This window comes from Lissotriton helveticus, chromosome 11, assembly GCF_964261635.1.
Source record: "Lissotriton helveticus chromosome 11, aLisHel1.1, whole genome shotgun sequence".
In the NCBI taxonomy this organism is placed as follows: domain Eukaryota; kingdom Metazoa; phylum Chordata; class Amphibia; order Caudata; family Salamandridae; genus Lissotriton; species Lissotriton helveticus.
The window spans coordinates 63,352,911-63,368,151 of NC_136072.1; the positions used below are offsets into that span (position 1 = coordinate 63,352,911).

Consider the following 15,241-nt stretch of genomic DNA (forward strand, 5'->3'; position numbering starts at 1 on the left):
GAATGATCGTATTACTTTGTGACACTGCCAAGGTTTGCTTCAAGAAAACAATTGAAAACCTTGCTCTATAGAGGTAGTTGACCAATGCTTGCATGCTCTTGTTGTGCCTACTCCTACTTGATGTAGCGCCAGAATGTCGATTTTGCGTAGTGGTCACATTTTACAAATGACTTATTCATTCATTCATCTTTGCTTACACTACTAAGTGGTGTGATTGCCATAAAAAAAAGACTGTTTTTAGAGTCACGTGTTTTAGATCTGGTTTACACAAAGGTCCAATTAGTGGTTTTAAAGATTAGTAGTGGGATCCTTATTGATGGGTATCCTGAAAAGTCTATTATGCTGGCCACAAGTGTATGCTACCATCACTAATAAACTTTTAGTTATGTGGAAGCTAGTTTGCTGTCTACCAACTGAATAGATTAGAATATATTAGTCTAACCCGTGAGCCTGTTTATGGATCCCTTATGTTGGTTCCAGTTGAGAAGTCTTTGGCTCTTTAATCATGGCCAGACTCCTTTCAGGGAGATGAAGGTGGGCTAACGGTCTTCAGAAGCCATGTTGGCAGGGATAGATGACCTGTCTGGGTTTGGGATAGCACTCCCCCTTGCTTTGTAAGCTTTGCACGTCTTGGACATTATCATGAAGTTTGAAAAACATTTCTGTCTTGCTTACACAAGGAATACAGATTTCCCTGGTACCCTGCATTCGACGAGTACTTTCAGCAACAGCGGTTTTGGGGAAAAGTGTTGGCAGAGAACCCTAACCCGGTCAGAGGTGGTGCATTTCCCAGGGAGACGGAGTGCTGAAACCTGGATGCAAAGTATTAGCATTTTGCTTTTTCTGCAGCTGCAAACACATCGATCACTGGTGTTCTGAAGTCTGCAAAAAACATTTCTAGAGTTTCTTGATGGAGTCCCCAATCATGAGGTGTTCCTACTTCTCCGCTTAGACTGTCTGCTTCTATGTTTAACTGTCCAACTATGTGGATTCATGGATATCCATTCATTAAAATGCCAGGATAGTGGAGAGACATTACAAACTGTTGACACCACATGACTGATGACTCTAAATCTTCCCAGATAGTGGTCACATGGCCATAACTTTGAAGACATCACAATCTCTGAAGTCCGATAACTGCATGACGAATATAAGAATACAGCACCGACAAATGTCTATTTCGGATACCATTACCATTTTAATTAGGGGGCTGATGTGATACGCCACAGGAATATTACACACCTCTTTGCATGACATGAACATTTTTGTGCTCATTTGAAGAGGAGACTATAGTGCCAAAACACAAAGAACAGCACAGCTCCCCCAAATTGTTTATACCATATATTGTCATGATTTAATGGCTCCCCTACTGTATACAAGGAGAAATATATTAGTAAAAATAGGGATATTTAAAAAAAGACAAACAAAAAAAAACTAAGAGCAGTAACAAGCACCTGTATTTATTGATGTGGGACATATATTGTGCCTGGTAGTGGCTTAAATTATTCCTTATTGTTAATACATTTTGATTTATAATAAATTCTACGGCAGTATCACGCTAGCAAAGCACACAGGTGAAAGTTTTATTCAAACACTGCAGTGCTGAGGGTATTTAACATGAAATTTGAGTCTCACATATCTACTGGACTACCTTGCTCATTAATGGGTATTTCACAAAAAGGTGTCTAAATCAGAGCACTGTTACTTACTGTTGTGTTAGAAATTGGGCTGTAGGCTGACTGGAGTATGAGCTCTAGTCAAACATCAACCACAATCCTTGTCAGGAGAGAAGCTGGCAAACCCTAAATTAACCTTGTGCTCACACTTTGGTAGCTTGGCACAGAGCAGTCAGGCTTATCTTAGAGGCAATGTGTAAAGTATCTGTGCAATACTTCAAACAGTAAAACAGTGAAAACACCACACAAAAAGATTCTACAGCAGGTCAGAAAAATGGAACTTAATTTGATAAATAAAACAAGACCAAGACGACAAACTATATGCAATAAGTTGAACTTGAGATTTATTTTTATTTTTTTTAAGAATAAACTGTAAAATTGCGCTTAGAAGCAATAAGCGCTTACTAGGGATATCTTGTCGAGACACACTGGGACACAGGCAAAAGTTCAGGTTCACCGCGATGGAGCGAGGGCTGGATACAGGGACCCAGTGAGGCCTGCTGAACAAAAGTTCCTTGATCCTGGCTGCATAGACATAGAAGATGCAGGGTGTAGCCGAAGCGATGTGTTGATGTCGATCCACACAACAGTGGCGATGTGCCGGTCCTGATCCGCCGAACACCGGCAAAGCGTCAGCTCCAATGAGCGAAGAGCTGCGATTCGATGTAGAGGATGCCGTCAATGGATATGCAGAGATTTTGTGTAGCAGTGGTTCCGAAGGTGATGCACCAGTTCTGGCCCTGTAACAGGAGCGATGCGCCAGTTCCAAACTACGCAAGTGGAGTGATTCACTGGTTCTGATCCACAATGCGATGGTTCGACAGAGGATACGTGGGGTTTGTTGAAGCAAGCACCTTAGGCCTCACTTCCAAGGGTCCAGGACTGGGGTGGCACCACTTGGCAGGGTAGACTTCCAGATGGCAGAGTCCGAGAGCAGAAGAAGGTAAGTTGAAGGTCTTCTGTCCCAGAGACTTCAGATCAGGAACCAAGCCAGCTAGCCCTTGGAGTCACTTTGGGTTCAAGTGATGCAGGTCCAGTCCTCCTCGCCCAGGCAAAGAAACAGCAAGCCACAGGGCAGCACAGCAAGGGTGGAGTCCAGTAAGGCAGCAGTCCAGCGAGTGGCAGTCAGTCAGTAGCACAACAGTTCTTCCTGGTAGAGTGTCTTCACAGGTCCAGACGTTTACTGAAATGGTGGGATTAGAGGTCCTCTACTTATACCAAGTTGTGCCTGTGAAGTGGGAGAGACTTCAAAGACAGGTCTATTAAGTGCACAGAGGTCCTCCCTTCCGGAAATCACTCCAGACCCACTACGGGGGCTATACAGCCCTTTGTGTGGGTACAGGACACAGCCTATTTAGGTTAAGTGAGGCTGAATCCAGATCCTCCCTCCCATTCTCCCATGATGGCCCATCAAGTCACAATTAAGCTCCCACTGTGTGTGGCTGTTTAGGGAGAATACATAAAGCCCTGCTGTTACCTTCCCCAGACGGGTACCAGAGACAGTTGGCAGGCACCAAATGGATAAAGTAAGAAGATGTCAGATTTCTAAAAGTGGCATTTTCAGAATTGCAATTTAAAATCAGACTTTACATTAAGCAGTGATTTTAAATTGATTCCTGAGACACCAAACTTGAAAAGTCTATCTCTACACAATTGGAAATTACAATAAAAAATTTAATAAAGTAATCCCAAGGATATCCTAATGGAAAGATGGTCTTTTCAAAGTTTTTCACTACCAGGACATGCAAAAAACATAAAAGTACATCTCCTACCTTTAATATACATTGCACCTTGCCCACTGGTTTATCCAGGGCCTAAATTAGGGGTGACGTATGTATATGAAGTAAACGATTAGGCCTGGAAAGAGGTTTATTTTACCGGGTCAAAATGGCAGTGTAAATGCACATACAGGCTCTGTATTGCCAGGCATGGGCCATGTTTAGAGGGCTACTTAAGTTGGTGGCACAAGGAGTGCTGCAGGCCCACTCGTAGCATATAATTTCCAGGTCTCGAGCAAATGTAGTGCACTTTATTAGGGACTTCAAATTAAATTAAATATGCCAATTGGGGGGATGAGTCAATATTACCATGTTTAGGGGAGAGCTCCCGAGTAAAAAGGAGGTCAGAAAAAGTGGCGGAGGTAGGCAATAAATTGGGGGGGAAACGACTGCCAGGTCTGATACGTTGCCACTCAGAAACAGTGCAGCAGGAGCCTATACACAAGTCAGGAACTAAAAACCCACATGACAAAGAGGAATCTTCCACATTTGTGGTTAAGGAGAAGTGGGTCAGTGATTTTTAGCTCACTGAGGAATGCAATCGGATGCATTCCAGTGCTCCATCATCCTATGCTCCCAGTAATACCTTCCACACATAGGGGCCGATTAGGATGGCGGACGGACGCACCCCTGAGTAGGAGGGACCGTCCACATGGGCAGCGGTGGTCCCTCCATGGCAATTAGGATGTGACCGCCAGGGTGGCGGTCACATCCTCTATTTTTTACATGCACAAAGCGGCAGGCACCGCACGGTGCCTGCTGCTTTGTGTACGCAAATGCAGGGGGGTACCATAGGTACCCCCCATGTGCACCCCCCACCCCCTATTCACCCAGGGGGCCCGCAACGGGCCCCCAAAGTGAATGTCCGTATGCTTTTCCATGGCGGAAAAGCCGCCGTGGAAAAGCATATTTACACAAACATCATAATATGGCGGACGGTGTCTCATAGACACCGCCTGCCATGTTATAGCTTTTCCGCCGCGGTCGGAAGCCACCGCGGCGGAAAAGCGGCGGACGGAATTCCAGACCCACCAGCCATCCTAATTTGGCGGTGGGTCTTTGGAGTCTCCGCCGCGGTTTTTCCGCATCCTCCAGGCCGGCGGACACTTCCGCCGGCCCGGAGGATGCGGAAAAACCGCCTTCCTAATCGGCCCCATAATTTTTTCCAAGGACACTCTAGCAGATGTCAGATTAATATTCAGGGCTTCAATGGTTTAGGGCATGTCATTTGGTCTTGTGGGTGCCCCTTTATCCCTACCCTTCTTCTCAGCCGCCATCACCCCAAGGAGTTACTGTTTATGTGGTTTCATTCATACATACACGGGCCCAGCACTACATGCTGGCAGTCTATTAATGTGACTGAGCTCATTAGAATTTGGTGAGCCTTACTACTGCTCTGCCCCTTTACAAAGAAAACTAGAAACTCCATGCTGTAAGCAACACGGTAGAGGCAAGTGTGAGAAAGTGCCATCTTACCTGCCTTGGTATGCCCCCACTTTTTTTTGAATTGCTGATGTGCTTTGACTAAGTGTGCCCTGGGCTCCTGCCAACCAGGTACCCAGGGCCTGTGTTCCTTCCCTAAAAACTGTGTTGAAACAAAACCCAAATGGCATATCTGGCCACCTATCAGCCCCTAGTAAATGGTACCTAGGTACCCAGGGCATGGTGACCAGAGAAGACCCCTAAGGGCTGCAGCACTTATTGTGCCACCCATAGGGGCCCTGTACCTAGGTACCTACACACTGCCTTTGGCAGGGTGAGTGCCTAGGTACAGAACTAAACAAAGTCGACCTGGCACACATCCCTGTATGCCATGCCCACAAACCCACTGCCCTGGCATACATCAGTCACCCCTCTAGCTGGGTGCCCTATGCCAGTGGTGTGGGCCCAGGTGCATGAGCCCTGTGCCCCTACAGTACCCAGGGCCATTCCTGGGCACTGATGCCATTAAGAGTATATGGTGCTGGGAGGTTGTCATTACTAACCCTGGGCGTAGTTCGCGGAGCCGCACTCCGCGGAGCTACGCGAAGACGCACTTGCACTCCGCGACCTACGCGTAGCTCCGCGGACATGCTTAGTTGCTTGCTAGACCCGTTCGCGCGCCGTTTTTCATCTTCGGGAGCGCGGTGTGCGTGTTCGGGGCGCTGCCTGCATGCTCGAGATAGCTAGCGCGCTAAGTTACCCAAGAGGTTTGCCCCGCCCGCTTGCGTTCCCTTATTTCCTGTTCCGGGTCACAAGTAACGTGTTCGCGTTGTGTAAGACATGTTCGGGAACTCATCTTCTCGTTCGCACTACAAAAGTGCGTGATCGCGTCAAATATCGCGCGAACCTACCCAGGCGGTCGCGACGGGCCAAGGTAAGCCATTGCCGCGCACGCGATAATGTTATTCAGCGCGCGAGAACTACGCTACGCACCGGATCGCGGAGTAATCGACAGCTTCGCGTTCTCCGTAGAACGCGGAGTTGCCGAAACTCCGCAAGCTCCGCGAACGGAGCGTAGTTCTTCGCCCAGGGTTAGTCATTACGAACTCCACAGTACCATAATGGCTACACTGAAGACTGACAAGTTTCGTACCAAACTTCTCAGCACATTAAACCCGTACTGATGCCAGTGTGAGATTTAATGTAACATGCACCAGAGGGCATCTTAGAGATGCCCCCTGAAAACTTAACTTACAATCCACGTCTGGCTGAGTGGCTGCAGAGGCTGCCAGACAACAGACATTTTATTTTAAAGGTTTTATATAGCGCTGGCTAGACCCGGAGATATCAGAGCGCTTTACATGAGCATCAGATCATAATTACAGGTTACATCGTTACAAAGGTTACACAGTTATTAGAGCATGGCAACATAGTTACTTATAAGGTCGAGATAAAACAATAAGGGGCATGCCGCCACTGTGAGCTTCTCCAGACCATTTGCTGTACCCAGCAACCAGCCCCCACCAGTCCTGCCCCCCACTCTGGCGGGAAGACTGGCGGCAAAAACTACGTCAGGAAGGGGGGGGGGGGCAGCCTGTGCCAACCGCACCCCTCAGGTAAGGGAGACGAAGTGAAGCACGACCCCGAGCTCTGGCCATCTTAAAGATGGGGAGCCATGCCCAATCACAGATAGGCTCCTGCCCCCCTCCCACAGGAGATGAGCAGGCTAGGGGGTGTATTCACCCCAGGGCAGGGACCCATTGGTCCCTGTCCTTGCCCTACCTGTAACGCCCCTAAATTCAGTATTTAGGGGCTTCCTGAACCTTTCTTCCTCAGATCCCGATACGAAAAGAAGAAAGAAGATCAAGAAGAAGAAGACCCGCCGTGCAGCTGCTAAGAACAGGACGACAACAACTGACTTGGCCCCAGCCCTACCGGCCTGTCGATCCTGGAACCTGCTCCTGCTTAAATCCCGGCGACTCCTGCGGACAGCAACCTTGGGACACCCGGAGGACCTGCCTGCCTTGACCCTCTTGAAGACTGGGACTCCCATCAGCAGAGGCCCTGCTGCAACAACCCACCTGGTGCCAACCAGGAAGCTCCAGACCAGCCCACTCTGCACCCGCCGAGCCCGGGCCGGGCCCAACCGAACCAAGACCACGAGGACGTCCTTCCGGCGACTGGGACCCGAAGTCCAGTGCCCAAAGACCCTCCTCGATGAACCATCTGACGCCTGCAGACTCAGAACCAGGGGCCACCCCAACCACGACCAGCCGAGGGTAAGCTTTTCCGACACCCAAAGACACCCCTGCACCCGGCGCCCTAGAGCCCCCTGTGCCTCCCTTTGGGGTACCTACCTGTGCTCCAAGATCCCAACTTACCTCTCGAAGTGCTGGTCGCCCCTGGAGAGTCTCCGTCCCCGAGCCTGCAGCCTTTGTTCCTTTTTGACCTTTCCCTTTGGATAACATCGAGTGCCCGACGGCTCAAAAGCACCCTCAACCAGCCGCCCGAGTGCCGCTGGCTGTGACCCCTGTGGCCTATCCTACTTCCCCCCCCTTGCCCTGAGCAAGTGTCCAGGAGCCCAGCTCCCACAGCCGCGTAGCCCGCTAGCAAGCAGCCACCAACCGAAGGCCCCCCTTCCCTCATTGGATATCATTGAGCCTACCTACCTCTGCACGCGGCCGCCCCTGTGCCGCTGGGAGTGAACTAACTGTACTTACCTGACCCTGGGGAACCCCTGAGTCTATGCCCAGAACCTTAACTTCACCAACCAAGTACTCACCTTAATTACCTGTCATTGGATAACATGGACTCATTTTGACTCGAAAATGTTCTAAGTGTGAAGTTTTGAAATCTAAAAATATTCACATAAAATCAGCCAAAGTCCGAATTCCGAAGCACTCACCTGTGATCAGGGGAGAAGCCAGTACTGTACCTTTCAGCCCAGTACTGAACCGCAAATGTAATCCCTAGCGGGGTTACTAGTAATCTGTATTTTCTCCATAGGAACCCATTGTCTGCTTTTCTATAAAATTTCTTCTAAGTGTCTACTTTTGAAAACTTGAAATATTCTTTAAAAATCACACGAAATACTGAAACGCAATTACCTACCTGTTTTGAGTTAAGACCCCAGAGCTGGCCCTAGGAAACCAGTACTAGATCACAAAAGTAACGCGATCGTACTTTACCTGCAACCTGAATTTTCTCCCATTGAATAACATTGTCAGACTTCCATAGAAAAGTTTCCAAGTGTGAACGTTTAAAACAAATTTATATTCATGAAAATTCACTACAGTAACTAAAACGTTTTTGCTAATCTGGTTTCAGCTTAGACCCCAGGACTGAATCTAAGATCTAGTCCTGGTACTACTAAAGTAATCTATATAGTAATCAACTGTACTTACATGTGGAAAACCCATTGAGCTCAATGCTATAGTGTGTTTTAGGATTGTGTTGCTTTCTGTCAATACTGTATTCATTGTGTACACAAGCTTTATTGCTCCTTTGCAAAGTAATTACATGAGAGAACTCATAACAAGAAAAGTATATTTTTATAACTGTTGGTTCTAAAAATAAAACACCTATATCCGTGGATAAAAAAAAAATCAATTGGCCTGGAGTTCAGTCCTTGAGTGTGTGAAACCTTTTGCTTACTGAGTATGTACAACAAATGCTTTACACTGTCCTCTGGTACTGCCTTACTGCTCGACCAAGCTACCACTTTGGAGAGTAAGGTCAGTTCTGACTTTAACGAATAGTTTCTTACCTGTCGGTGTAGTTTTGCAGCTTGAAGATCTTTCTGGATTCACTATGCTGTGCATATTCCGCAATCTGGTGGTTGGGTCCGGAATCGTAGTCTTTTTCTCTCTCTCTTTTTTTTTTTGAAGTAGCCCAGATGGGCGTCGACGTCCCACCATTTGGTGTACCTTCGGTGACGTCGGCGTGCTTCCAGCGGAAGCTACCACCCTTGGGCGCCATCTTCGGATTCTTTTTTCTGTCTCTTTTTTCTTTTCTGTGTTTGTAGTGAATCCATGGCTATGTTTGTTAATCGTTTTTTCAACGTAATTTTTTTCACGTATCTTTTCACGTATCTTGTAAGCTTCAACTTGCTTTCTTTTCTATGTGTTTCCACCCTCTTCTCCAGCCTCATCTTTCTGGCGGAGGCGGGTGGGTTCGCTAGTGAATCCAGAAAGATCTTCAAGCTGCAAAACTACACCGACAGGTAAGAAACTATTCGTTTTGCAGCGTGAATCTTTCTGGATTCACTATGCTGTGCATTGATTTTGTAGCGGTTTTCGTTACTTTTGTGGCGGTTGGGTGGAAGATGAGCGTTGGTTGTTGAATATATGTTGAAGCACCTTTTGTCCTACTTGTGCTTCTTTGTTCATTTGTACATCCACGCAATAGTGCTTAGTGAACGTGTGCACTGAAGCCCATGTTGCCGCCAGGCATATGTCCTGAATTGGTGTGTTGGCCAGAAAGGCGATCGTTGCTCCTTTCTTCCTGGTCGAGTGGGCCTGTGCCCCTCCTGTTAGCTCCTGGCCCGCTTGTTTGTGGCAGAATTGTATGGTCTGTGCGATCCATCGAGCTATGGTGTTTTTAGTCACTTGTTTACCCATGTAACTGTTTGCGAAGGATACGAAGAACTGTTTTGTCTTCCTGTGTCCCTTCGTCCTTTCAATGTAGTGCATCACAGCCCTTCTTGCGTCTAGAGTGTGGAGCAACCTCTCAGCGCTTGTAGTGGGGTTTTGGAAGAAGCTAGGAATCTGAATACTCTGATTCATGTGGAACCTTGACACCACCTTTGGCATGAAGTGTGGGTCTGTTCTCATCACGACTCTGTCACTGTGTATCTGGATGTAGGGTTCCTGCAGTGCGAGTGCCTGCAGTTCGCTCACCCTTCGTAGCGAGGTAATTGCTACCAGAAAAGCCGTTTTCATTGTTAGCATTTGCAGTGATGGTTTGTGGATGGGTTCGAAAGGTGCTTTCATGAGCTCCGTCAGTACCACATTCAGGTTCCAGGCCGGTGGCGGCATTCTCTTTGGTGGCGCTATTCTTTTAGCCCCTTCCAGGAATCTTTTTACGACTTGAGATGTGAAGAAGCTTCTCCCGGTTTCTCCTCTTGTGTACGCCACAATCGCTGCCAGGTGAACCCTCAGCGAGGATGAGCTTAGCTTAGCTTTTATTAGGTGCGTGAGGTACCTTTGCACCGTAGATTCCCTGGTCAGTTTTCTATGGAGTTTTTTCTTGCAACACCATTGAGTGAATCTTTTCCATTTTTCCCCATAGCACTTGCGTGTGCTGGGCCTTCTTGCCTCTCGCAGCACCCTCAGGGTGCTCTCTGGTAATTTTAGATGTGCGAACTCCAAGTCCTCAGGAGCCAGGCTGAGAGGTTGAGGCTCTCCGGCTCTGGGTGTAGAACTTCTCAGTTTTCCATGGAGAGTAGGTCTCTTCTTTTCGAGAACTTGTGGGGGGGCCCTGCGCCATCTCCATTATCTGTGAGTACCATGTCTGCCTGGCCCATTGTGGTACCACCAGGATGAGCGTCATGTTGCTCGTCATGCATTTGTTGAGAACCCTGGGGATCAGTGGTATCGGGGGAAAAGCGTAGGCAAATGTTTGTGACCAGCTTATCCATAGGGCATTCCCCTGTGAAAGTGCCCCTGGTTGCCTGGATGCAAAGTATTGGCATTTTGCATTCCGGCGTGTTGCAAATGGGTCTATTGTCGGAGTGCCCCACCTCCTGAATAGTCTCTCTGTTTCCTGAATATCGAGTTCCCACTCGTGGGACGCTGAAGCCTGCCTGCTGAGCCAATCCGCTTCTACATTGTCCTTCCCTGGCAGGTGTATGGCTAGCAGGTCTATTTTGAGTGGTATTGCCCATCTCCAGATTTCCTGTGCCTAGCTTGACAGAGGGAATGATTGAGTTCCCCCGTTTGTTTATGTAAAACATCGTTGTGGTGTTGTGTGTTCGTATCAGCACCTTCTGGCTGTACAGGTGTTTCTGAAAGGCCTTGAGGGCTAGCAACACTGTTTTCAGTTCCAGGTAATTGATGTGTCTGACTGCATCTGTAGGGCTCCACAGACCCCTCACTCTGAGCCTGTTCATGTGTGCGCCCCATCCCTTCTGGGATGCATCTGTGGTGATGGTCACTGTTGGGTCCGGTGGTGTGAGAGGTTTCCCTACTGTTATCCTTTCCTTGGTTCACCACCTTATTTCTTCCTGCACCCTGTGCGTTACAACCACTAGATCCTCCCAACTTCCTGTAGCTTGTGACCATTGCTGTTGCAGCCACTCTTGGAGTGGTCTCATTTGTAGGCGTACATTGGGGACCAGGTGTATGCATGACGCCATCATCCCCAAGATCTTGCTCACAGTCCTCACTGTCAGAGCTCGCCCCTTCTGGTAGTGACGTTTCTCCCTCAGTAGGCTGAGTGTTCTCTTTTCGCTGGGTAACACCCTGCATTGGACGGTGTCGATTTGAGCTCCCAGGAAGATTTTCACTTGCTCTGGTTCCATGGAGCATTTTCCCCAGTGTATGGAGAATCCCAGGCTTGTTAGCGTTCTTGTGACCTGTTCTGCATGATCTTTGCATGTCCTGTAAGAGCTTGCCTTTACGAGCCAGTCGCCGAGGTAGGGGTACACGTGTATCCCCTTCCTTCGCAGATGTGCGGCCACTGCCGCGAGGCATTTGGTGAACACCCTTGGTGCGGACTTTAGACCGAATGCCAGGGTTGTGAATTGGTAGTGATCCTTGTTCACTGTGAATCTTAGCATGTGCTTGTGCTGCCTGTTCATGGGAATGTGCAGGTACGCATCCTTGAGGTCTATGGTGGACAAGAAGTCCCCGGCCTTTATCTGCGGGATGACCTCTTGTAGGGACGTCATCTTGAATTTTTGAGTCTTTACGTATTTGTTTAGGAACCGTAGGTCCAGGATGGGTCTTAGGTTTTCGTCCACTTTTGGCACCAGGAAGTAGTTTGAGTACACTCCGTTGTTCCGTTCTTTGAATGGAACCCGTTCGATGGCCGCTTTGAGGAGGAGTTCTTGAGCTTCCTCTTGGAGTAATCGCAGCTCTCTTCCCGTTGTCCTTCTTCAGTTGGGTGAGCTTCTCATCAACTGGGGCTCCGAACAGTGTCTCAACGTTGAAGGGTGTGTTCAGGATGTTGTGCTGAACCTCAGCCTTGAAGCCTGAGATCCTGAGCCAGGCTTGCCTTCTCTCTGTGATGCCTATAGCCATCAGTCTGCTGGATGTTTCAGCCCCATCCAAGGCTGTCTTCAGGCACGAGTTAGCGATGCTTTTCCCCTCTTCCACAAGGTGTGATGCCCTCTCACGGTATTGTTCCGGGAGGTGCTTGAGCAATTGGCCTATCTCATCCCAATGCTGGTATTGATGTCTATTCAGGAGGGCGTTGGAGTTCGCCATCCGCCAGTGTGTTGCGGCGTTCCTCTCCATTTTCCTGCCAGTTAGATCCATCCTCCTGCTTTCCTTGTCAGGTGGAGGTCCAGATGTTGTTGAGACGTTTGCCCTTTTTCTGGCCGTTGCAGCGATTATTGAATCTGCTGTGACGGATCCCTTGATGTAAGCTGGGTCCTGGGAGGAGAATTTGTATTTCTTCTCCGTCCTCGGCGTTACTGATCTGCATGTAGCCGGGTCCTTGAAGGCTTCCTTCCCCTGGTCTGTGATACTCTTTAGCATGGGCAAGAACTGGCTTCTTGTCTGCGTGGGGAGCAATGTTTCCAGCAGGAAATCTGCTTTTGGCTTCTCCTCTTCCAGCTTAACTCCATAAGCTGCTGCAGCCTTCCTGACCACCTCATTGTATGCCCCAATGTCATCCGGTGGCAAAGGCCTCGAGGGGTATGTCTCCACAGCCTCCTCCGGGTTTTCGGCCTCGATGTCCTGCCATTCCTGGTCTTGGGCCGTCGAGGAACCTGAGCCGTAGCTTGACTACTGCTCCCCGTAATCCCCTTCTGTGTGATAGAGGTCTTCTTCCTCTTCGTGCTCCGAGGGCTCCGGAGTTTTCGGCGGCTCTTCGACGTCGAACTCCTCGTACTCCTGCACCTCAGCGACGGCCGTTGCCGGCTTCGAGGGGATCCTGTAACTTCTCATCTTTTCATCGAAGTCCTTCTTTCTCTGAAGGATGTTCTCCATTTCGGCCTCGAGCCTTCTTTTCTTTCTCTGCATCTCTGCGGCCTGCTGGTCGTCGAGCGTTTCGGCTGCTCTTTTCGACGTCGAAGCTTTCTTCGGCTCCTTTTCCTTCAAAGTCGAAGACCCTTTTTCGGGGGCTTGCTTCGACGACCTTTGCTTTTCGCTGGTCTTCGGCCTCCGGGAGTCCTTGTCAAAGGATCCGCTGGGCTCTTTTTCGGAGGATGCCGCTTCGGCCGTCGAAGTTTTCGGCGCCGGTGCTCCTTTCGAGGCTCTGGGCTCTGACTTTCGAGAGTCTGCCTCTGGCTTTCGAGGCCCTGTGGGGGTTTTCGGGGTCGTAGACTCTCCTACCTTGTCAGGCGTTTTCTTATCGGTCTCTGCGAACATGACGTCATCTGGACCTTCGGCGAAGTTATCCTCGTCGTCGGTGGAGAGGCCCAGTTCGTAAAGCGTCGGGGCCTGGCCCTTGCCCTGCATCGTGTGGTGAGCTGTCCTCTGTCTCTCTCGAACTCGGAGTGTCTTCGGCTTGAAGACGGAGCAGGCGTTGCAGTCTCTGCTCTCATGGTCGATTGGCAGGCAGAGGTTGCAGACCGGGTGCTGGTCCTTCTGCGCGAACTTGTGGTGGCAGTTTTTGCAGAATTTAAAGGGTGTCCTGTACATCCCTGCGCTCAGGGGGCCCCCTGTGTGCGCATTCCTCCAAGGACGTCGAAGATCTCGAGGTTCTTTCCTTTCTTCGTCGTCTCTTCTCTGATGGTCCTCTTCTCCCAATGTTCTGAGGTCTTTACCGTCGAAGAGTTGCTGTATTTCCTCCTTTTCTCCTCCAAAACTTCTGGAGCTTCACGCGAGGATCCAGACCCAACGGCGGAAAAAAGAATCTGAAGGTGGCGCCCAAGGGTGGTAGCTTCCGCCGGAAGCACGCCGACGTCACCGAAGGTACACCAAATGGTGGGACGTCGACGCCCACCTGGGCTACGTCAAAAAAAAAAGAGAAAAAAAGACTACCATTCCGGACCCAACCACCAGATTGCGGAATATGCACAGCATAGTGAATCCAGAAAGATTCACGCTGCAAAACCTCTGTTATACCTCTGGGGTTGGTGGACTCTATACATACTGTACTTCATTCTAGTCCAGTATATATAGAGCCACTTTCTCACAGCAAGTGAGTCTACAATTAGAGACAATACCAGTTTCATGGCTTTACTAAAGTGCAATGTCCCACCAACCAAGCAAAACCCATGGTGCAGCATTCTACCCTCAACAAATACACTTCGCTGCCTTTCTGGGGCTATGATTAAATACATAAATGAAGCTATAAAACATAAATATCCTGTTTGGAGGTGCGCCAGTGTCTTACCTCTCCCAAGGACTTCTCTTTGATATTCTTCAGCTTCAGGATTTTCTTGAACGCCAAGGTCAGGATGGCACCACGAAGCCTTGTACTGGTCCGGTAATTCAGCGCCCAAGTGAGTGCTAAACACAAAGATCGAGCCACCTCCGTCAAGAGCAAGCCGAACACCAACAGCAAGCTGTAGGGAAGATTGGATTCGATCTGCTGGGAGTACTCCAGGAGACGTTTCACAACGAACGCCTAGCAGGGAGAAAGGCAGATGGCGTGAAGACCCACTACTGGTACCCTCTATAACACCTTCCAACATTTGTTAATATTAAGGTAGAAAGAAGAATTAGATGGAGAAACCAACAGACTTCATTATACCCATGTATCAACTTTAGAAGCAGAATGTGTTGCTATACCTGGTAGAACAACAGAGAATGCCAAAGGTTCAAACACTAAAATGAAATACTTTACTATTTACATAACAACCCTAATTAAACGTTCCTACACTTGAATGCGTTTCATGAACAATTAAGAAATAACCCTTTGAGTTACCCACTCAACCCTACTCCCGCTCACCAAAACAAGTTACCATGTGAGCACCTGCTATTCTTACGCAACATAAAAATGGATTGCACACATATGCGACAGAAATTCATTATCTAGAGGAATTACAAAACAATTAAAAGGAAATAAATACTTTATATACACAGCAGAACACATGTAAGACTTTGATTTAGGCATCATTTAAAAATTACTGTAATTATGTATTCAGTGTTTTCAACGTGCTTATTGATAAAAAGAACAAAGTACCTACAGTTGTACGGAAAGAGGATTGTGAAGGGCATTTTGCAATACAATCCTGAAAATAAATACGAGCAG

General features: G+C 48.5%; 1 protein-coding gene across 3 annotated transcripts in view; it reads right to left on the reverse strand.

The window, feature by feature from the left end:
* Positions 1–15,241, reverse strand: part of ABCC5 (ATP binding cassette subfamily C member 5) — a 233,619-nt gene that overhangs the window by 102,087 nt on the left and 116,291 nt on the right. The window contains exons 2-3 of one of the 3 annotated variants that reach the window (XM_078665850.1): positions 15,173–15,221; positions 14,381–14,614 (exon numbers count right to left, since the gene is read on the reverse strand). Coding sequence is in view for 1 of the 3 variants with exons in the window: in XM_078665849.1 (XP_078521975.1) it covers positions 14,381–14,614 (234 nt within the window). In the remaining 2 variants the exon portion in view is untranslated. Of the gene's footprint in view, positions 1–14,380; positions 14,615–15,172; positions 15,222–15,241 lie in introns of those variants that run through there. The other 2 variants (XM_078665851.1, XM_078665849.1) reach the window with 2 other exon arrangements.